Source organism: Gigantopelta aegis, chromosome 1 (assembly GCF_016097555.1).
Source record: "Gigantopelta aegis isolate Gae_Host chromosome 1, Gae_host_genome, whole genome shotgun sequence".
NCBI lineage: Eukaryota > Metazoa > Mollusca > Gastropoda > Neomphalida > Peltospiridae > Gigantopelta > Gigantopelta aegis.
This window is the reverse complement of record NC_054699.1, coordinates 37,262,035-37,287,769: the sequence shown is the minus strand read 5'-3', so window position 1 is coordinate 37,287,769 and position 25,735 is coordinate 37,262,035. Positions and strand designations below refer to the sequence as shown.

At 36.3% G+C, this 25,735-nt stretch overlaps 1 protein-coding gene across 1 annotated transcript in view; it reads right to left on the bottom strand.

The window, feature by feature from the left end:
* Positions 1-17,931: 17,931 nt before the first annotated feature.
* The window catches only part of LOC121374565 (ras-related C3 botulinum toxin substrate 1-like), a 29,499-nt gene continuing 21,695 nt past the window's right edge, over positions 17,932-25,735 (bottom strand). Inside the window, exon 6 of the mRNA XM_041501673.1 lies at positions 17,932-21,015. Coding sequence (XP_041357607.1) covers positions 20,938-21,015 — 78 coding nt within the window. The 3' untranslated portion in view covers positions 17,932-20,937. The remainder of the gene's footprint in view (positions 21,016-25,735) is intronic.

Genomic DNA, 25,735 nt, shown 5'->3' with positions numbered 1-25,735 from the left:
TCCTAGTGTCTGTACTAACAGAGACATTTTAATTACTATAATTACATATTAAGTAAATGAATCTGTATAACATATATCAGTGGCTGTATACTAAGTGTTTCTGATCGTCCTAGTGTCTGTACAAACAGAGACATTTTAATTACTATAATTACATATTAAGTAAATGAATCTGTATAACATATATCAGTGGCTGTATACTAAGTGTTTCTGATCGTCCTAGTGTCTGTACTAACAGAGACATTTTAATTACTATAATTACATATTAAGTAAATGAATCTGTATAACATATATCAGTGGCTGTATACTAAGTGTTTCTGATCGTCCTAGTGTCTGTACTAACAGAGACCTTTTAATTACTATAATTACATATTAAGTAAATGAATCTGTATAACATATATCAGTGGCTGTATACTAAGTGTTTCTGATCGTCCTAGTGTCTGTACTAACAGAGACATTTTAATTACTATAATTACATATTAAGTAAATGAATCTGTATAACATATATCAGTGGCTGTATATTAAGTGTTTCTGATCGTCCTAGTGTCTGTACTAGCTCAAACTTCATTTTATTTCCTAACAGGCCTATCGTTGTTCAACTAAGTAAAATACCTATCTGCATTTTTATGTTTTACAGGAAACGAAAAAAAAAACTGTTTTGGTACACGCTGATTCAGTGTAAGAAATGGTTCTTAAGATCTATAACATGACAAATAAAGTCATTTTAAACTGATGAATAGTATTTATCAATAACTGAATTTGAATTACAGAAATGTCATTTACGAGTATTTCACCGTGAAAATCTGATTTAAACTTTACTTATGAGTTTTTCATATTAATAATTTCTTCATTTAGTATGACCAGTAGACCTACATTGTTTTTCAAGTTACCGTGATACTTAAACCTAGCCATGTAAGGTGTATCATATTATAAACACTCCCAGTCTCAATTGTGTCCTGGGCCCTGTTGCACGACGCAATCTTAGCGCTAAGATCACCTTAGGTGAATAACTATATTATGTACTTAAGGTGATCTTAACGCTAAGATCGCTTCATGGAACGAGGCCCTGAATCAGTTAGCGTATTTGCCATGTGTACTTGTATCATTTTTCATTAAAATTAATTTTTAAAAAATAAACAAAAATAAACAACATGTCTTTCCCAATCAGTCAGGGACCACCAATATAAAGGTTATTTAGTTTAACTGACTGTTAATCTGCTGTTGGTAAAAAAAAAAAAAATGAAAGCGAGCTGCAGGTACTATGGAGGGGCGGGAGCCTATACTGTGGTAAGCGATGTTTAGAGAACAGTTCTCCGGACAATATTTTGTTTTTAAATCGCTTAAATCAGGAGCAGTTCAACGAACCCTTCTCTCCACCCCCAGCCTACATACATTCTTGACCAGGCTTCAACATGTTAGGGCCAAAGTTTAAAACTGTTTTCTAGTAATGACGATGTGTAATGTTCATTAGTATTGTCTGCTACATTCAAGAAAGTGGCACAATAATGAATTCACTTAAAAAAATTACCAAAGAAAACATTTTCACTAGCAATTGCTTAACAGATGGTTACAGTAAATGCCTTCGTGAAACTGGCCCCGGGTCACCAATAGATTAGGTGTATCAATGTTTTAATAAACCTTTTATATTAGATCTTAAAAGTTACATGGTAGGTTTCCCATAGGGTGGCTGTCTGCCACTTTTTAGGGTGTATAACAATATAATGTGTATACGAATTGTTCATTGTCCATTTAGGATAACTGACAAGAATATTTCATCAATGGTTTAGAAAATGTGTCTTTTAAGAGAATATCCACAAATAGTTTTAAACTAATACCTTTCGTTTTAGCTGAACATACTTGTCTCTCGGAATAAACGAAAATGTTTAAAATCTGGGACATGATTCATAGGTTCAACAACATTTACTTCATCCCAAGGTTACTGGGATTCATGTGAAATGAAGCCCATAGGTTTAAAAACAGTAACATTCGCCGCATTTAAGACTATTGGCAAGCATTCGGATAATATTTTAATAGAAATGTTCCCTGGGCTAACAAATGACATTTTATTTATTATGTAACTGGAGGAAATTTTATAACGAGAAATTTTAAAAGAACTTAAAAGACGTAAAGATGCATGTTCATTTTTGCTCTCTTTACATAAATAACAATAGCAATGAAATAAAATAAAATAAACAAATAAACCTACATATTAATCGATATAATACATAATTTTTGCGTAAATAATAACTCGATAATGTTTTTCAGCTTCTTAATGTAAGTCCCTGGCTTAATTTTAGATAAACCTTTATCTTCTCTAAGATGGTATTTTTTTGTATTTATGCTTGGACCTTAAATACGGAAATTCCTGGTGGGTCTACACTTCTTTTCTGGTATGATAGCTTTTCCTTGATCACCAGTTGAATACATAATATGTACATATATACAATATACACACTTTGGTCACTAACAAATTTACCTTTACTCGATAGAAAAGGTTCAAATATGATAAGGATAAAAATAATCAGTTGGTAGATACGAGGTTTTCATAACAGATAAACAGTGTTTTTCAAATTCGTGTTTTACTTATTTGACATTTTCCATACTTTCCATTGCCTGGACATGTACGAGGTTTTGACAACAAAAAGATAATAGATTTCTGCTTCTGAAAGAATAAAAAAAAGTGAAAATCGCCAAAACTGCACATACGAGGTTTTCTTAGTTCAGCAACGCTATGCACTTGTTCGTATGTACAAAAGTATTGGGAGTGGAAATCCAGGTCGGGCTACTTACAAACATTGGGATGATCAGAAACACATTGAATAGTAGTATGCAGACACTGATATTCTCAATAAGAATTTGTATTCCGTATGTTATTTTAGTCGGTACAAAATGTTATAATCAGAAACAATGGCTGCACATTCAGAAGTCCCTTTGTGGATTCATGACGCTTAAATTACCTAAGGATTGTTGACGAAGCGAAACCAGTAAATTGTGATTTTCATTTTATTGAATTATTTAATTAGGTAAACATTATATTTGATTAATTTCAATGTTTTTTATTTCATATTATTATTTGTTTTAGTCATGTAAATGTAAAGATAAGTAAATATGACATTGAAACTATAATAGTGAATTCTAGTACGGTACATTTAAAATGTGTCGTTAAGTATGCAGTTTTTTCTACTTTTAATAGTAAATACGATGTATATATAGAGATAGATAGATACATAGATAGATAGATAGATAGATAATTCTTTCCGTTTTAAGCCCATGGGCTTCATTTCGAGTGGGCCAATATACAGGAAACCCCGGTAAGTCATTTCATTCTTAAGATATATATGTTAAACAAAAATGGTAATGGCAATCAATTTTATAATATGAGGTATAGCAGTCCTTTAAATTATTTTCCCTTCACTAAAAAAAAACCCAAACCATTAGTTATATTTATTTGTTAAACACTAGGGACCGAATTTATAAAGCTTCTTTTTTTTTAATTTACACTCGTGTAACTACATGCATTTACAATGCTTAAAAACACATGCGTTTAAAGAAACCTAAAGCCCTAGATCTTTCACGGCAATACAAAATTCAATGAAGGGCTGCTGGTCCCTATACCCTGCTCTTGAATATTCAGACTGGTTAGCAGCTTAAATGAATTATTTTAGATTGTGTCATGAATGGTTCTCTATTAATCATATATTATCTAATATATAAAACCAAAACTTACCTATCTCGAAGTCAGTCTTCTAGGAATTGTGCCAGAATGAGCAATATACCACAGGTGTTAATTGTGTGAATACGCGGCGTCATGACTACAGCGTTGCTGACGTGAAACCAAGAAAACCAGGAGTGGGATGAACATTCACACCGGAAGTCCGAGTAGCAAGCTAACATGGTGGTTTGTGCTGCATGTACAAATACGTGTTTTGAAAATGTGAAGACGTTTATTCACAGACCATGTGTATGCAGACTTTTTGATAGCTCACGTCTTCTTTGGCAATATGCCCATATATTTTATGTCACAATACGGCTAGAGTACGTTTAATATTTGTAACATTTAGGAAATATCTTAAGAAATGTCAAACGAACAAAGTGTCGCCAAGTACTGTACTGGCGGGTCCACAGGTGTGTGTGTGTGTGTGTGTGTGTGTGTGTGTGTGTGTGTGTGTGTGATTGATTATATATTTAAAAAATAAATAACAACTAAGAATCAAAATGCCAGCTTTTATTTCAAGAAATATTGCACTTCAATACACGTGTCTGCAAACCCCCATTAAAACAGGGAGTGAATGACACATGTAGTACAGTCCATTTGCAATGTACATACACACGTTGTAGGTTAATAACAAAAACAAACTATACAGAACTCATTTCAGGCCGTATAAAATTACAAGTACACGTTTGAAGGTCTGTTTAGCTGGAACTAATTCGCTAATCTCTCTTAAGGTGACGCCACAGATTCGAGAGCCTCGTGCGAGCATTGTCTATTGTGACAAGACAGACATTACGATTCCATCCGAATCATCGGTTGCTTGGCAATCGGCTTTCTCGTACGAGATGCTGGTTTCGTGTGACGTCGCCTTTAGGCTCCCGTTAAACAATATTCTTGTCAGTATTTGTGTACTGCACTGCGACATCGCAAAATTGCGAGTGTGTAGTGAAGTAGGCCCCTGGTTTACAGACAATATGCTAGTTTAGTGACGTAGGCCCCTGGTTTACAGACTATATAGTATATGCGAGTTTAGTGAAGTAGGCCCCTGGTTTACAGACTATATAGTATATGCGAGTTTAGTGACGTAGGTCCCTGGTTTACAGACTATATAGTATATGCGAGAGTTTACTGACGTAGACCCCTGGTTTACAGACTATATAGTATATGCGAGTTCAGTGAAGTAGGCCCATGGTTTACAGACTATATAGTATATGCGAGTTCAGTGAAGTAGGCCCCTGGTTTACAGACTATATAGTATATGCGAGTTTAGTGAAGTAGGCCCCTGGTTTACAGACTATAGTACACCGTATCGAATGTGAAATCATTCTAGTTCGTTACAGGTTGCCTATTCAGCCTGGGACCTGGTTTACACACTATTCTAGACTGTATCCAATGTGAAAACATTCTAGTTCGTTACAGGTTGCCTAGTCAGCCTGGGACCTGGTTTATACACCATACTAGACTGTATCGAATGTGAAATCATTCTAGTTCGTTACAGTTTGCCTATTCAGCTTGGGGCTTTAAAATACCGTAAGTAACATCACTTCGTCTTTTTGCAATTCACTGCGATATTTCAAAGTTGCGACGGTGTGGTGAATTTAGTCCCAAGGTTTTCTTTCACTTTAATAATGTCTGAAAACACAATATTGACTTTGTTACAATAAACATGGACATTAACTGCTGTCAGTTTGTAAAAGCTTCGTGTAACGCTATCTAACATATCTGAAATACAACTGTATGTTGAAAATATAACTCAACGATAATGTGGACAACTGCACTGTGACTGGCGTTACACTCTGAGACAATTTTTGAAGTTTAAATACCCTTATTTTTTGTCACTATTGCATACACTTTTTTTTTGCTCTTGGGTTCATATCAGATAACACAATGCTGACTAAAAACGTGTCAGTCTTACTTTAGTAAACGTCAGTGGACACTTAACTGACCGTGACTAACATTACCGAAAATTACTTTTTTTCTTTCATTTTTCTTTTCTTTTGAAATTGTGAATTTCATTTTAACACTAAGAGGCTTGTGGTCACCTGGTATGAGGCAAGCAATATCTGGCTGCGACACAATCCGATACATCTGCCGTCGACTGAAACTCGGTTCTCTCGCAGGTGTATCGGACTCAATACAACAGTGATCAACACAAACGTTTTAAAAGTTGAGACATTGGCTAAAATTGTATCTTTCACTGACAGCGGAACCACCCACATTGAAGAGCAGTCTGAGACGGAAAGCCTGAAAACATAAATAATTCCAACTCCCAGCACGAGTCAGTGGTGGAGTAACACAGAGACAAACACAGCACTAAACATGTGACATACAAACAATAAACAGATCATATAGTGTCTGCAGGATGACATCACCGACATTTCGAGACAACCACGTTATTTCCACGATGTCACTCATATTTCGAAATTATCAGAATGGCGATGCTACTATTTCGATATATCTGTCATTACCAGAATGACGTTAGTAGCATTTCGAGATATCTATAGTCCGTCCCACAGAGAACGCCTTTTTTTCATGCTATGGAATTTACTAGTTATTTATTCCAGAACCGATTAATTTGTAAATTATACACAGAAACGGTGGGTTTTTTTGTTATTTTAAAAACATTTTTACTTTTGTTCTTACGTCAAACCAAACTGAAATTATTTGCAAAAAAAAAAAAAAAAAAAAAAAAAAAAAAAAAATTGTAGAATGATGGGACAGACTATAAGTCACTTGCAGAATGACGTTACTAGCATTTTGAGACAACCAATTCAATTGCTGGATGATATCACTACAATTCTGATACGCTATTTGTAAGATGACCTCACTAATATTTCGAGATGCCCATGTTATTAGCAGGATGTAACATGATAATTAAAAAAGTAAAATTATTATGCAATGTTGGCAAATTAGAAATATGAAGGAAAGACTAAGTGCAACAAAAAAAAAAAAAAATGTTTGCAGTAACATCTTTGATACAGTGTAGGTAATACTATTAGCACCAGCACAATGTTTGAGATTCATATTTGAGGAAGCAATTTGTTACACTGGAGATTCTGAATTACAGAGATGATGTACGCGTAAATAGATGCTTAGATACCATGAGCACGCGAGACGGGGGGGGGGGGGGGGGGGGGCGGGCGCGGAGCAAAACCTCAAATTCGGGCAAAAATTATAGATATATTCGGGGAAAACGTGCTAACGTGAGACGTTTTTACCATATATTTCCATCATTCTACCCCTGAAATTTAGTTGTAATCCATGTAAAAATGCGCAGTAATTTTTCTTTCTACAACAAAACTATAATTTAACTAATAAAAATAATAAAATGTATAGTTTTAAAAATACTGCATTTAACTCCAAAAGTGATTTCAAAAACAAACAAAAAAATATCCATACCTCCATATTAAAATTGAGAGTGAAGACATCAATTTTCTGTGTACAGCAAACATGAAGCAAGCTAACCATCGACATGTACAGGCCTAATGACAGAAACACCAGTGGCTGATTTGTGCAGCCGACAGACACATACTGAATACACTCACTGATATTGAAGACAATGTATTTACTGTTATTTTAGTCATTAACAAGTCTCTGTTAGTCGGAAACATATTAGCTTACGACAGCAAATATAATCACTAATGAATTGTTGATTTGTATAGAAAATAGAAAGATATGAACTAGAAACACCAAGAATGTATCACAACCTTCAAGAAATCTCTTAGCATAGAAAAATAGTTCAAAGAAACGTCATTCTGTAGTAAAGCTCAATACCAATGATGACTCAAAATGATAGAACATCACTAATGACCGTGAAACTCAATACCAATAGTAACTCAGTCAGAGTCATACCTAGCGGTATCATTGTTGTGTTTTTTGTTTAGGAGTACCAGTTTTATCTATCTGCCAATAACCTATGACTATACCCCAATTGTTCTTGTGCTGCCACCCTACTTATTTTGTGCTAGATATTGTCCTGAATACCATAGACATGTACATGTATAACATCATTCTCACATTTTCAATACCAGTAGTAACTCAAAAGTATGCAGTAGGACTCGAAATTGGAAGTAAAATATGGCCTGAAATTATATTTTTGTAACAAGTGGGCTGAACAAAATATGAAACAAAACATTATTGTTGGAAACAAGACAGCAAGGGTTGAGAGAAGACCGTCGAGGCCACACCACTGACCATGGCAGCGCTGTGACCTGTTGGGCTATTTCTCTTTCCAGCCAGTGCACCACGACTGGTATATAAAAGGCCGTGGTATGTACTACCCTGTCTGTCGGATGGTGCATATAAAAGATCCTCTGCTGCTAATCGAAAAGAGTAGCCCATGAAATGGCGAAAGTGGGTTTCCTCCCGCAATATCTGTGTGGTCCTTAACCATATGTCTGATGCCATATAACCGTAAATAAAATGTGTTGAGTGCATCATTAAATAAAACATTTTCTTTCGAAACCATAAGGGTACACAGGCACATACATAGAATTCAGGATTTAGGTTGAGAAAAGGGTTTGAAATTGTGTGTGGAAAATGAGGACCTCCATGTCATAGAAGCTTCATGAGAAGAAGAAAGTCTAACAATGAACGAGAAATAGCCCAATGCACGTATGTTTCAGAGATGAAAGTGGATTGTGAACAAAATCCAGGAATTTTAATATTGGAGGTCTGGGATCCGAGTTAGGGTTACACAACAGTCTAGTATAGCGGCCCACATTCAGAATGTATGCAAAGAATCACTCGAAACCACAGATAAGTCTTGGATGGAAAATATGGAAAGGTTTGGACAAACAGCAGAAATCGTGGAATTCCAAATAAATATAGAAAACTTTCATCTCTGATCTCTTAAGAGAAAGGATTCATTTGTTTATGGGGCATCACCAAATGTTTGATGGGCATTTCTAAAAAGGTCAACTGTTTTAAACCCGACCATGGTCAAGGTCACATAGAGGTCAAAGGTCAAGCAAGTGCAAAATTTGAATTTTCAATGAAATACATTTTTTTTTATTATGCATTCTTATTAAATATAAGTGCTTCGAGTCGTTATCTACAATGTATGATTTGCTAAGACCACATATTAACTGGAAAATTGCCATTTGTACACTTTATATAAAATGGATAGTGCACATCATGACATATAATGCTTGATTTAATGTGTCTGGCAATGTTTTATTAGTACATTAAGGTATTGTGACACAAGAAAAAAACCCCAACTTAATACTCATCTGTGTCTCATGCATATACATGTACCTTACGGTACGGATTAAGAACGCTTTCCTGTTCTTCATTAACACTCCTCTGTGTCTCATGCATATACATGTACCTTACGGTACGGATTAAGAACGCTTTTCCTGTTCTTCATTAACACTTCTCTGTGTCTCATGCATATACATATACCTTACGGTACGGATTAAGAACGCTTTCCTGTTCTTCATTAACACTCCTCTGTGTCTCATGCATATACATGTACCTTACGGTACGGATTAAGAACGCTTTCCTGTTTTTCATTATACACCAACACAACTAGAGTGGGGCAGGACGTAGCCCAATGGTAAAGTAATCGCTTGATGCACGGTCGGTCTGGGATCAATCCTTGTTGGCAGGCCCATTGGGCTATTTCTCATTCCAGCCAGTGAACCACGATTGGTATATAAAAAGGCTGTGGTATGTGCTATCCTGTTTGTGGGATGGTTCGTATAAAGGTTTCTTTGTTTTGTTTAACGACACCACTACAGCACATTGATTTATTAATCATCAGCTATTAGATGTCAAACATTTGCTAATTTTTGATATATCTGCTAATTTTTTCCCATTAGTAGAAACGTATTTTTTATATACACCATCTCACAGACAGGATAGCAGACACCACGGCCTTTGATTTACCAGTTGTGGTGCACTGGCTAAAACAAGAAATAGAACAATGGGTCCATCAATTGGGATTGATCCTAAACCGACCGAGCATCAAGCAAGCACTTAACCACTGGGCTACAGTGAAACCCCCTTAAAACTGGACACTGTAACCAAACTTCCTCAAAGCAGGACGTTTTTCAAAGTCCCCTTTTAAATATCAGTACAGAACACAGCATCTCTAATCCGAATCTCTCTTAAAACTGGTGTCCAATTTAGAGTGCTTTTACTCTATTTGCTTTTACCTTAAAATTTTAGTGGCAAAGATTCCCTCCCTACCAGGGAATATTTTGTTTTTAAAATTTTGATTAGCGATATTTCCAGTCAATTAAAAATTGATCAGCAATTACTGTTTAATGTTTTAAAATTGTGTGGCAATCTCTAAAACTTGCGTAGCAAATTACGACACAATACTGAACAAAATATTCCATGCTCACTTGACAAAATTAATTTCGAGCCCTGTAAAAGTGACAATGACAATAAACAATGTGACTAGAGCTTTGAGAAGTAAACAAGTACTTAGTGGTTTTAGCATGGAAATCTTGGAGCAAAGCAAGGAACCAAAATAAAAATAAAACAGATGTAAAATTGACATTAAAAGTTTCCAAAGAACACATTCAAAAACGTTTCAATGGTAATAAATACAAAGTGGTAAACGTAAATATTATTGCAGCTAGTCATTGAGTATTAACACAATTACACAGTTATTTGCAACTGAAGAGTTGTATATATAAACTTGTTAAGTCCACATTTTATGGAACAAATGGAGGTAACTGCATATATTGCTCACTTGACATACTGTGCAGTTACATACCCTGTGGTTATCCCAAAATAGATTGAAACTCACAAAGACAAACCAAATATATAGTCAGTCTCTAGAATAGATGAGGCAGGGTTTCTGCCAGAGGGTACAAAAAGTAAAAGTATGTAGTCTAAGATCTTGGCATTCAATGGATACATTTTAATAATTTTTAGAAATATTACAGTAAGAGAACTGCTGTTTAATATTTGTCAAAGTACATGAAATGCAGGGTCCAGTTTCAAAAGATTCAAATCAAACTCATAACCAAAGGGAACGCTTTTTTTCATACTATAGATTGTACTATAAGTTATTTATTTGTGAGCTGACCGATTTGTAAATTTCACACAAAAATTGTAATTTTTTGTAATTTCCAGAACAGTCCATTTAAAACATTCGCATTTGTGTTGGTGTGTTAGCATGGTGAGCCAAGTTTGCTTATTACCAACATGGTTGAATGATATCTTGGTAAATGTCAAAGTGTTACGTCCCCTAACACAAAACACCTCGATGTCAAAAGAGTTTAAGCCTACATCTACCTAGTAAAGGCACTTATGGTCTGTTTTGTTTTTATTATGTTACGTAACGTAACTTCAAATTATTTTCTGGCAGAAAGACTGCAAGTTAATGTGTTTGAGGGTTGGTTTTTGGGGGTGGATGGGTTGGAGGGTTGGGGGTGGGTTGGTTGGAGGTTTGGGGAGTTGGGAGCTGAAATAAATCAGTGGTATACACATGTACATGAAGTTATAGTCTTTTTTAAACATAAAACATTGTTTTTCTCAAACTGACATCTTGGGGTCTTAACAAGTTTCGTAAAATCACTTTTCAGTTTTGCAACTAAAACACATAACGCAGGATGAAGTAGGCATTAAAGGTGTCAAGTCACAGTTACAAGTGTTTCACAGACGAACGGGCTCATATTAAAGGTGTCAAGTCACAGTTACAAGTGTTTCACACTTACAAGTGGTTCACAGGCGAACGGGTTCACATTAAAGGTGTCAAGTCACAGTTACAAGTGTTTCACAGGTGAACGGGCTCACATTAAAGGTGTCAAGTCACAGTTACAAGTGTTTCACAGGCGAACGGGCTCAAATTAAAGGTGTCAAGTCACAGTTACAAGTGTTTCACAGGCGAATGGGCTCACATTAAAGGTGTCATGTCACAGTTACAAGTGTTTCACAGGCGAACGGGCTCACATTAAAGGTGTCAAGTCACAGTTACAAGTGTTTCACAGGCGAACGGGCTCACATTAAAGGTGTCAAGTCACAGTTACAAGTGTTTCACAGGCGAACGGGCTCACATTAAAGGTGTCAAGTCACAGTTACAAGTGTTTCACAGGCGAACGGGCTCAAATTAAAGGTGTCATGTCACAGTTACAAGTGTTTCACAGGCGAACGGGCTCACATTAAAGGTGTCAAGTCACAGTTACAAGTGTTTCACAGGCGAACGGGCTCACATTAAAGGTGTCAAGTCACAGTTACAAGTGTTTCACAGGCGAACGGGCTCACATTAAAGGTGTCAAGTCACAGTTACAAGTGCTTCACAGGCGAACGGGCTCACATTAAAGGTGTCAAGTCACAGTTACAAGTGTTTCACAGGCGAACGGGCTCAAATTAAAGGTGTCAAGTCACAGTTACAAGTGTTTCACAGGCGAACGGGCTCACATTAAAGGTGTCAAGTCACAGTTACAAGTGTTTCACAGGCGAACGGGCTCACATTAAAGGTGTCAAGTCACAGTTACAAAGGTGTCAAGTCACAGTTACAAGTGTTTCACAGGCGAACGGGCTCAAATTAAAGGTGTCAAGTCACAGTTACAAGTGTTTCACAGGTGAACGGGCTCAAATTAAAGGTGTCAAGTCACAGTTACAAGTGGTTCACAGGCAAACGGGCTCACATTAAAGGTGTCAAGTCACAGTTACAAGTGTTTCACAGGCGAACGGGCTCAAATTAAAGGTGTCAAGTCACAGTTACAAGTGTTTCACAGGTGAACGGGCTCAAATTAAAGGTGTCAAGTCAGAGTTACAAGTGTTTCACAGGCGAACGGGCTCAAATTAAAGGTGTCAAGTCAGAGTTACAAGTGTTTCACAGGCAAACGGGCTTAAATTAAAGGTGTCAAGTCATAGTTACAAGTGTTTCACAGGCAAACGGGCTTACATTAAAGGTGTCAAGTCATAGTTACAAGTGTTTCACAGGCGAACGGGCTCAAATTAAAGGTGTCAAGTCACAGATACAAGTGTTTCACAGGTGAACGGGCTCAAATTAAAGGTGTCAAGTCACAGTTACAAGTGTTTCACAGGCGTATGGGCTCACATTTTTCTAGGCAGGCAGGCTGATTTTTACCCGAATAGTATTCAAATCTGGATTACTCCGTTTATTCATATTAGTATTACTGCCAAACAGTTATATATGGTTGCAAATGAATCACCACGCATTTTTACATGGATCACAACTAATATTTGTGGGTAGAATGATGAAAATACATGGTGAAAAGAGTTCAGCCCAGCTCATTTTGCCCAAATTTCTCTATTGTTTTTGTCCGAACTTGGTGATTTTCTCCAGGACTGGGGGGAGCAGTTGCCCCCCCCCCCCCCCCCAGCCTCTGCCATATACACTTATGAAGTGTTTTGCTATTTTTACATTTATTTGTCATAAATAAAGTTTACAAATTAATTGATTCCACACATACACATGTACATGTTACCCTTCCATGATTATTAACATATGCAGGGCTCGAACTTAAGGATTTGTCACCAACAGCATTTAAAAATAAAAAATGCTGTGTGTATAACAGCTCACCGACGGTAGTTTTTTTAGCTCTTCTTAACAGACAACTAATTTTTTAAGTTACTTTTGCAGCAAATAAACATGACTGAAATGTTATTTAACTGCATTAAGTCTGTTTTAAATGTAGCCAATTTTTTAATCAATTTGGTGTATTCATTTCGCTACCATTGAAAAGCTTTTACCATTGGCAGTAATATATTTATCCAGCAGCACAAAAGTGCTGTCGGTGATGTTGCAATCCTTCCGCAATTTATATCTCAACGATGGCAATGTCGTCGGTGCCATTGTTAAGTTCGAGTCCTACTTAGGAAAATCAAAATTGTAATGTGCTTACATGCCATGTAAACAAAGTCGCATTTAGTTGAACTATAGTGTTTAAATGTTATAACAATATAATTTATTATAAAAGATTTTGTGTAAAGAACTTGCACAAGCTTGTACCGGTATATACATTTTGTTATTAAAAAGGTACTGTAAATAGACTAGAATCTAACACCCAGTGTGGTTAAAAGACCTGCGTGTTTTTCATATCAAGAAATAGAAACTAATCCTTGACCCCTCATTCCAGGCGAGTATTAATCAATGGGGATGAATACAATTTAAATTATGCTAATTCCATGGGTCAGTAATTCTGAGCAGATGCGACCCAAATTTAAGATGCTCACTGTCCAGCTATTGTGCCATGACACGATGATACACTACAAAGTGTAACATTAAAAAAGCAAAGTAATAAAACACAAAACAAAATATAAAGCAACAAAAACATAACGACAGGAACATGTATATGATATGTTGACAGACATTCTAGTCATGATAAAAAAAAACTAATAAAAAAAAACATTTTGTAAAACATTCTATTGGTAACTAGCAAAAGTAAATACTAATTTAAAATATTTAATGCCCTCACTAAATTACACATTCAAGTTTAAAATAAAATAAAAAAAATAAAAAAATGTAACAAATAGAGAAAAAAAGTTTACATTTCAACAGGATAAATAATATCATCCTACAGGTATAATGGATATGAAATGTGGCTAGTGCTTTCTAATACAGAACACTAATTATGTTGGATACCTGTACAAAATGTGGCATGTTTCAACAACCAATAAAGCAACCATAAACACACTGAATATACAGGCTCATAGTAGTGGGGAGCACAGTCTCTAATGAAGGGGCACAAGCCAGTTTATTTAATCTTTATTCATATCAAGTAGGACCAAAAAAACTACATTTCTGTCCTCGAATGGGGGTGTATGTGCCCACCCCAACCCCGGTTCCTACAGGCCTGATGTAATGGTCAGTGTTAAAAAGAGACTATTAACCGGAACCAGGGTTTCTGCCAGACAGTAAGGATGGTAGAATTATGCACTCTAAAACCCGGGAAATTAATGGACATATTTTTTTAATTTTTACACAGATGACAGAAAGAATTTTAAAATACGTCATAGCACATGCAATGCTGTAGCAGATTTCAAAATATTCACACTCAGTAGGGGATCTTGTGGTCTGTCTTTGCTTTCATAAATACCCTCGCATTATTTTCTGACAGAAAACCTGGGACCCATATTACAATGACAGTAACCTGAAAGCAGTCCATTTAAGTCACGTTTGTGTCCTAGCATGGTGAGATGAGTTTGCTTATTACCAACATGGTTGAATGAACCTGTTCACTGCCTATGTTCTGGGGACAATAAATCTTTAATAAAAAAAAATAAAAAAAAAAAAAAACATGGTTGAATGATATCTTGTTACAATGACAGTAACCTGAAAGCAGTCCATTTAAAACAGTCGCATTTGTGTTTGTTATTCATATGGTTGAATAACATCTTGGTTCATATCCAAGTGTTACGTAGTACTAGCTCATGAAGTGGGACATAACACTTCAACGTCATACGCCTGGCACACAATGGCCATACCAGAACATCAGTCAAAAGAAAGCAGTGACATAAGTAAAGATCAATTATGGCTGATAAATAGGATATTAAACTCGCTACCATTTCATATCATGTTTATGTCCCGAGTGAAATAATTTTCTTTAACTCGGGCTAAAGCTCATAATAATAGAACATTATTTCACTCAGGACATAAACATGATACAAAATGGTAGTGAGTGTAATATCTTATATAATTATATTATAGAATAGATATGAGATTTCGTAAGTGTGTTAAATCTGTGGATGTGTTTGTGGTGGCGGAGCACTGGACTAGAACCCCAAACACGTACCCAACACGCACCATGTTCGAATGCTGTCAGTGGAGGCAGCGTCATCTCTTGCATATGTACAACACAATAGTAAATAACATAAAATGCAGACAAAAGTAAAATACTATACAAATAACAAACGGAAAATAAATATATAAACATAAAAGAAGAACATCACCTAAGCTAAATAATAATGAACAATGTATCTGGCTTTTAAAACGTTCTGGGCGGAAATCCATCTCAAAGCACAAAGAGCTAAATTTAATGTTATTATAAATTCTGTTATTCTATACACCAATAATATTGCAGGGAACATGGTGAGTTTTTCAGTATCAAGTCATGGTATCCCACATATGTGAGATATCAATTTAGAGATATTTGATTGGCTGTTCCACGATGATGATTCTGACAACAAAACCAAGCTATGTTAATCATTGCAGAATAGTTAGACATTGTAGCATAAGAATAGGACGTGTTGTTTAATTTGTCCTACTTTGATGTTTCTATGCATGACATTATTAAGGTCAAGGCTGTTCATCTGACAATGAAATGTATTCAGATCTACACCAGCTGTTAAAATAAAGTCACAGTGTACATAAACAATGATTCAATAAACACACTCATTCAGGTTAGTCGGCCAACTTTGACATCTTTTTACATTCACCCCAGTTATTAGTTTTGTTTTCTCTCTCGCTTTTTAAAGACTTCTTATGAAGATGTCAGTGATGTAACTGACAAAACGTCTAGAAAATATTTGTGGTTTAGAGAAACACTTTCAGAACTTTGGACTATACTGAAGCACTGTGCCAAAATAAGCATATCTCTGGACCCAAATAAGCATATCCCAGTTAAGTAGAAACTTCTTGATCTCAAAACCACTTAAATATTAAGCTATAATTAAATAAAATAATGTGAAATGCATTTCTCAAGATCAACAACTCATTGTACAGTTGTTAACAATGTTAGTGCACTAAACCAACCTCTCTGTGATCGGAACAAACAAAAACGATTTGTGCCAACATTAGTACTATTTAAAGCCCTGTGGCAGAATTCACAGAGATCTCTGTTGCAAGTCTTTTGGCATTGCACTGCGATATCGCAAAGTTCAAAGAATTCAGTCAATTAGGCCCTTGGCTACAGATATTTAAGCACTAAGATATTGTAAAATCATCATAGACTATGACGTCACTACACCAATCACCATAGTGATGTCATAACCTACAATGGTTTTACTCCATCTAGCGCCAAGACAGGTAAAAAGTCTGTGTCCTGTGGCCTACGTCACTAGGCTCTCATAGCAACAAAGCATCGTCTTAGCAAGTCTTTTACCCAGCACCACAATATCACAAGGTTATCATAGTTTAGTGAATTAGGCCCTTAGACTTTATTTTTATCTTTTTAAAGGAAAAACTCTATAGTCCGTCCCATCATTCTATAAAACATTTTTTTTGTAAATAATTTTAATTTGGTTTGACATAAGAAGAAAAGTAAAAGTGTTTTGAAAATAACACAAAAATACTATTTTTTGTATGCAATTTACAAATCAATTGGCTCAGAAATAATAAACTGGAAGTATAAATTCCATAGTATGAAAAAGGTGTTCCCTGTGGGACAGACTATAGATATAAAATGATTACTGGCAATGATTGACCTACAGAAGCAGAAACTGATTTAGTCGACTTGAAGTAAGACAAGGCACAGATGAAATACATCTCGGACGACCAGGGTCCCATTCCACAAAAAGATTTTAGCACTATGATTACTGTTAGTGTATTGGGTTTTCCCCACAAATTTCACAAGGCATTGTACACTTTTAGGGCACTTTCCTCATTTTTAGGGTACTTTTTTGTTTTCATTAAAGACAAAAAAAATAATTGAAATAAAAATAAATGTGCATGTAATTAGTGTGCTTATTTTAATACATGATTGGCAAAATATATAACTGGGATATTGAATTATTACATTAGAGTTTTATACATGTCATTTTAGAATTAATTATTGAAAAATGCTTCTTTAATCTCAGGGCAGAATGGCGCTGATTAAGGCAAGATGGCGCTAGACTACTGAACCATCGTGTCACACCATGCTAAAACAAGCTAGGGAAAACACTAGTAGATAATCACCGTGTACACATAAGGTGATCTTAGTGTTAAGACTGCTTCGTGGAAAAGGGCCCAGGTCGCCAGCACATCACAACTGGTTACACACAACAGACAACATGGGCAATCCTACACACGTGGGAAACAAACAAGAATTTGTCACAATGTCTCACCCATTATAAACTGTTTCAGAGAATAAAAAAAAAATTGATGTTAACATTCAGGATTAAGCTAGTGTTTCTTTTCGGAATGCTGCGTCTCTTTTTTTAATTAAATGAATTTTTTTTATTAATTTAATAAAAAATAATAATAATTTAAATATGAATTGAGTTGAACATACTCAACCATAAACCAAGTTTCATTGATGAGTTAAACACAAATATATATAATTTAATTTATTTTTTAATGTATTTAGATGAACATATTCAACTACCAGTATAAACCAAGTTTCATTGATGTAGAACTTATATTTAGTGGGAAATAGAGCTAATGTAAAGACAATTAAAAATATAAATTATCTATTTTTTTCAAATATGTATTGAGATGAATACTGGTATATGCAACTATAAACCAAGTTTAATTAATTTAGAACTTACATTTAATGAAAAATAGAGCCGATACATACACATAAATTTGTTTAACTTTTGTTTAACTCCAAAAGTGTGTAACTTATCATCGTTAAAGTGTGTAACCTATCATCATTAAAGTGTGTAACTTATCATTCTCAAAGTGTGTAACCTATCATCATTAAAGTGTGTAACCTATCATCATTAAAGTGTGTAAGCAATCATCGCAAACACTGAAAATCTGAACCGATGGAGAAATCCAATACTGATGTTTTAAAATAATTAACAAGCCGTTGATAATTATCAACATTTTCACAGCATACAAAACCATATTGAATCTCTTTTTAGAAAATCACTCACACCCACATCATAAAGTGTACACTGGTAAAGCCTACAATTTAAAACAACTCTACAGAGTAAAGGGGGGATCCTAATATATATTATAGTAAAACCAAAACCAGTACAAACCGGATCGTGCCGAGGACCTAATAGACAGGATCAATTGTTTTTGAGAGTCGCATTTTAGAATTTAGAAAATGAAACTCGTCCGGTTTTGACAGGATTCTGGTTTGTTCAGGGTCCAGTTTAAACAGGTTTCACTGTACTATTTGTTGTTGTTTTTTGTATTAACATGTAGGTGAAAAAAGTACATACATAACATTTTATCTCCACCCATATGGGTGAATGTAGTAAAAACATTTTTATATAATTTGGAGGTTTTCAAATGCTGACCACTCTACATGTAACTAATGTTTTTCAGCAAATTTCCCGAAACACACAATTTGTTTTAGGCTTAAGCACTAAAATTACCCTTATTTCTTTTCAAGTAACATTTGTTTTTTGTTTCAAAAGCATACACTGGGTTAACCTGTTCCACCATAGCATACATGTATGTATGGTAGTAAAACTGTTCATAATTGGAAATGACTCACAAGTTCATTGAACTTTGAAAAAGATAGCACTAAACATTGTAACCTATCATCGGAAACTTTCAAACAATGGACATGATGGACAAATGCAACCAACAATGACTTATTAAAACACTGTAAACCTGTGAGTAGAAGCCTGCCTCGAGGTGAAGCCAGGTCAGGTGGTTTTAGAAGCTATCGTAGGGCTACGAAATTGGAAAATCAGCGCAAGCGATGACATCACTGTAACAATGTAACAACCTACGATGGTTTTATGCTGGTTTTATGATTTTGTAGTGCTAAGATTTCTTCAAAAATCCCTAGCCTGGTCTCAGGGTGCTGCAAAAAAAATAAAGAGGGTTGCCTTGAATAGAAACCTGCCTCTGTTAGAAAATTCTGCAGGAAGTAAATAGAAGCCTACCTTGAATAGAGGCAGTCTGAGAGTGTCATGAAATAAACAGAAGTCTACCTTGAATAGAGGCAGTCTGAGGGAGTCATGAAATAAACAGAAGTCTACCTTGAATAGAGACAGTCTGAGAGAGTCATGAAATAAATAGGAGTCTACCTTGAATAGAGACAGTCTGAGAGAGTCATGCAATAAATAGAAGTCTACCTTGAATAGAGACAGTCTGAGAGAGTCATGCAATAAATAGAAGTCTACCTTGAATAGAGACAGTCTGAGAGAGTCATGAAATAAACAGAAGTCTACCTTGAATAGAGACAGTCTGAGACAGTCATGAAATAAATAGGAGTCTACCTTGAATAGAGACAGTCTGAGAGAGTCATGCAATAAATAGAAGTCTACCTTGAATAGAGACAGTCTGAGAGAGTCATGAAATAAACAGAAGTCTACCTTGAATAGAGACAGTCTGAGACAGTCATGAAATAAACAGGAGTCTACCTTGAATAGAGACAGTCTGAGAGAGTCATGCAATAAACAGAAGTCTACATTGAATAGAGACAGTCTGAGAGAGTCATGCAATAAACAGAAGTCTACCTTGAATAGAGACAGTCTGAGAGAGTCATGAAATAAACAGAAGTCTACCTTGAATAGAGGCAGTCTGAGAGAGTCATGCAATAAACAGAAGTCTACATTGAATAGAGAGTCTGAGAGAGTCATGAAATAAACAGAAGCCTAGGCTTCTACTCAGGCACTTACAGAAGTTAACAAACTAATTGTCATAATTCTTTTATCGGCATACAGAACAACATGAAGAGTATACAGGTCACCTAATCAGAAAATTACTGAATACAGCGTAAGAAAATTATCATAATTACAGTATTTATAAAAAGGCAAGTGATTAGGTTGGTTATGTAGGTAAATGTTTTCAGAGTGTATGGGTGAACACTTCCAAGCCTACTGCTGCAGCCATTGCAATTCACCTCAGCGTTTCGGCAATGTCAAGGTAAAAAGCTGACATAAAATAAACTAAGTGTAGCTTTTTTCTCTCTTGTTTTTATCAGTGAAGAGACAATTGTAAAAAGACATTTAAAATACAATTGCCACAGCAAGTGCATTTTAGCAGAAGCAAAGTACTTTTGCATTCATCAAGAGATACTACCATTTAAAATAACAACTGGCAAGGCAAAGTGTATTTAAGCTGAAGTAAACTGATTTTGAATTAATTTAGTTTTTACTGAGTCAATTTCAATATAAAAATACTAACATTTAAAATACAAATGCCAAGGCAAAGTGTATTTTAGCTGAAGCAAACTAATTTTGAATTAAATTTATTTTTGCTGGGGCAATTTCAATACAGAGATACAAAGATGCCAGGGCAAAGTATATTTTAACTGAAGTAAACTATATTTTCTAGAATCTTTTGTTGAGGAAATGTTTCTGAATTGCAAAGGCTGCCGTTGATTGGTCAAGTAAAACATGTAAAACTTCATCCATTGCGGTCACGTGCTGCAGTCATTCCGTGTTGTTCTGTGATTGGCAGAGCATGGCCGCGGTCACAGCACGACACACTTCGTCTCACGGCGGTTCGTCGTTTGAGGTTGTAATACTGCTCGCACCGCTTCATCGAACACCTGAAACATCAAGACAAACGCCATTTCAGATGAATTACTATCCGACCTGCATTATCCAGACTATCCAGAGTTTTCAGCCGAAGAGAAACTTGTCAGACAATCGCTCATCGTGGATATGTGATGCATGTGCAGATGCATACACACACACACACACATTCACTCACAATCGCTCAACGTGGATATGTGATGCATATGCACACGCATACACACACAATACACACACACTCACAGACTATCGCTCATCTTAAATGTGATGCACGTGCAGACATGCATACACACAGAATACACACACACTCACAGACTATCGCTCATCTTAGATATGTGATTCAAGCGCAGACCCACATACACACAAAATATATACAATACACACACACACACTCACAGACAATCACTCATCGTAGATATGTGATGCATGCATTCACGCATACACACACAAAAATATATACAATACACACACTCATAGACCAAAGCTCATCGTAGATATGTGATGCACACGCAGACACACATACACACACAGAATACACATACAATACACAAACACACAATACACACAATACACACACACTCACAAACAATCGCGCATCGTAGATATGTGATGTAAATTTTTGTCAAGCTGTCATAATCTGTTGTCTTAAGATGAACTTGTAGGTCTCGGGGCTAGCTATGGCAACCACCAAACTAGCTTACTGGGAATTTAAAAACCTAATGACAAATATTATTTTAAACTGGCAAAATAATTTCATGATATACCGGTAACTGATTTTTGGTGGGGAAATAACTGGCTTTACAGATAATTTGGTGTTTAAATGATTTGCTTGCCCAGAGCTAGCTCCATTCCTGCACACCTTAATGTAAAGGAAAATCAGAAAATTATTTTATTAATATAAAGGTCTGAAGGCCTACTTACTTGTATGTGCTAGAGGCTCGCATAATACAATTTTTATTCCTAATATATGATATTGACGATACCGAAAAACACTCTGTAATAACCTCTATGTATGCATATATACTCTTCAAAAAAAGAAACGCAAAAGGGTACAAATGGGTTATAACTCCGATTTTGTTTCCTACCGGTTCATGCTTTGTGAATATAAGGTCATTGCATGTCCCAAACACATTCCCACGGTTACATTCGATAAAACGCAGCTACTGTACAATAAAGTTCCAAAATGTGAATATTCGCAAAAACGCAGCCACGTGCAAACCATGTCACCACTGCACGTGCGTTGTCTGCACGTGCAACATGAACACCGACAGTATAAAAGTGCAGGGTGTTCGCTTGCCTGGCCTCTGTATCTGGCCGACAGTTGACAATCCAGGACATGCCACGTCTCAGTGAACCGCAGAGAAACAATGCCATCGGCCAACTAGACGCAGGCGAATCCAGAACGGCCGTTGCCAGGGCATTCCATGTGTCCCCAAGCACCATCTCCAGACTGTGGGACCGTTACCAGCAACATGGATCAACACGTGACCTCCCTAGATCCGGTCGACCACGGGTCACTACCCCCGGGCAGGACCGCTACATCCGGGTACGCCACATTCGGGAACGATTGACTACTGCCACCTCCACAGCCGCAGCAATACCAGGTTTGCGCAGGATATCCGACCAGACCGTACGGAACCGCCTACGTGAGGTAGGAATTCGTGCCAGACGTCCAGTTCGAGGTGTCATCTTAACACCACAACACCGTCGATTCCGACTGCAGTGGTGCCAGATTCATCGACAATGGCCTCAACTGCGATGGAGACAGGTGTGGTTCAGTGACGAGTCCCGATTTCTGCTCCGACGTCATGATGGAAGATGTCGCGTGTATAGGCGTCGTGGTGAACGTTATGCGGCAAACTGCGTGCAGGAAGTGGACAGATTCGGCGGGGGTAGTGTCATGGTGTGGGCAGCCATCTCACACACTGGCAGAACTGACCTGGTCCACGTGCAGGGCAACCTGAATGCACAGGGCTACATTGACCAGATCCTCCGGCCACACATCGTTCCAGTTATGGCCAACGCCAACGCAGTGTTCCAACATGACAACGCCAGGCCTCACACAGCACGTCTCACAACGGCTTTCCTACAGAACAACAACATTAATGTCCTTCCTTGGCCATCGATATCACCGGATTTGAACCCAATTGAGCATCTATGGGACGAGTTGGACCGACGCCTCCGACAGCGACAACCACAGCCCCAGACCCTGCTCGAGCTGGCAGCAGCCTTGCAGGCCGAGTGGGCCACCATCCCCCGGGACGTCATCCGTACTCTGGTTGCTTCAATGGGCAGGCGGTGCCAGGCAGTTGTCAACACACGCGGAGGCCACACCCGGTATTGACTCCAGATGACCTTGACCTTGGTGGTGTGTCCTATCACTTACTCACAATGGACTAGAGTGAATTGTGAACAATCCAGCAACATTTGGTAATTATCGGACTCACCATTCAATAATTAAATCAATTCTCCAAATGTTACGACAATGTGGTTTTGCGTTTCTTCTATTGAAGAGTATATTTAGAATATGTATCTTTAACACTGCTGCCTTAGCAAATTTTCTGTTATTCCAAATCTGGATATCATGTACTAAAAAAATTAATAAATAATTTAAAAAATAATAAATAAATGTCACTGTATAGAAGTGAGTCTCGTGAGATGCTGTCAAAGTTGGGATTGAGTCAAACATGGAGTTTACACATTAGCACATTTGTTTAATAGTGTGTGAATCCACCCCTGGCTGGGGCAGGACATAACCCAGTAGTATATCAAAAGCTGTGGTATATGCTATCCTGTCTATCATCAGAAAATAATGCTGAAAACATCGTCTGACCCTGAAATTATTTTGATTAGTATACATCAATGTTTTTAGAGGTTTGGCAAAATAGTTGGAAGGGGGTGAAAATGTGTGTTTCAGGGGCATGCTCCCCGTAAAAAGAAATATCCACAAACACACAACCACACGACACAGTTTAACACAAACACCTAATTTTGTTGCATGGTGTTTCGCAAGTCACTATGTGTTGAGTGATCAGCGATCAGTGATTGCCACTAAATGTCTGATACTGATTAACAACATATTCTGTTTACCAAGACCTCATTTTTTGACAAAACCTTGTAGTTCGGTACCTACAATTGTTCTTTGTGGTGTTTGCATCTTTGAAAGGTGCTGATGAAGGATCCAAGTTGTGCAAACTTGGTACCCGTGAGCATTTTGAAATATTCAAGATGGCTGCCAAAACACATAACTGGCAATATCTCAGATATTTCATCACCTATGACAAAACAGTTGATGTCTATTATGGTATTTTAGGGGTCAAGGAATTCATTTTGAATTAGTCCCAAATAATTAAGGTATCACAAAATCATTTAAATTCAAGTTGGCCGCACCATGTCAGAATTTTCAAATGTTTGACATCCAATAGCCGATGATTAATAAATTAATGTGCTCTAGCAGTGTCATTAAACAAAACAAAACAAACGATATCAGCCAGAACAAGGAAATTGCAATGATCACATTTTACATCCACTTGAAAAAGATTTTGATGTTAGCAATTAAAATGTATGACCCACGGAATTCATTTATAACAACATCTTGCTAACAACTGGGTGATTTAAGATTGTATCATCATTTAAACACAAGATGACCATGAAAACAACCACCAATAGTAGGCAGTAGTCATAACTTACATTCTGTTTTACCCCAAACAATAAGTTATACTTCAAATACAGGTTTTTAGTGTAAGGAATTAATTCATTTACTAATACAGAGTATTTTATCATTGCTCAAATCCACGATGGCAACAGCAAATAAACATAAATCAATTGCATGTCATTTGCTGCCACGTGTGCTCATCACTGATGGCATCAGGCTGTGATACTGCTGCCATGATAAACTTGCTGCAATCATTTAAACTTGTTACTTAGATGATCATGGGGATAAGTCACCACAGAAGATACAGAATTTGTTGCAATCTCCAGAAAATATTAAGCTTTACATTACTTCCACAATTAACTACTCCATGTGGTGTCAAGTCAATACCTTCTGAAATCGTGCAACCGATTTAATGTTAAATGAATGCTTTTAAAAGCAAGGCTTTTGGACTGGTATGCATATTCAAAGATATATAATGCACATTATTATTTAATATCAACAAGTATATTATTATATTTAATTAATAAAACGGTTAAATGCGATAGCTTTTATATATTAAGGGCACAGCCATTTTGTTCCATTCCAGTGAATACGCCCTCTGGCAAGCTGGAGGTTATGTAATACTTAACGCATAACATCAGGAATGTGTCTTAGAACTAGAAAAACAAATCTACCTGTTTTTTGCGGGATGATAAAATAGGCATGCATTGCAATATTCTGTAATAATATACATCCCAGTAAGCCAGCAATAAGTATATATTATTTTTCAATACAAAATAAACCACCATTGAAAAAGTGGCTACATAACAAATCGAAATAATTATACCATGTTTTGTCCATGCATTAATAATAATATTGCTGAATTAGAAAACGTCAAAATTAAATTTTGTTAGCATATTCTTAATGCAAAACGAAGAACACCAAACAGCGTTGTGCTTTCGGAGTTAGGGGGAATTCCAATTTCTGTTTTATGTAAGAAGAGAATATTAATATATTGGTTTAAAATAATCCATAACAAGAATTCTTTAGTTTACAATATGTATAAAAATTGATTGATTGATTGATTTATTGATTAACCT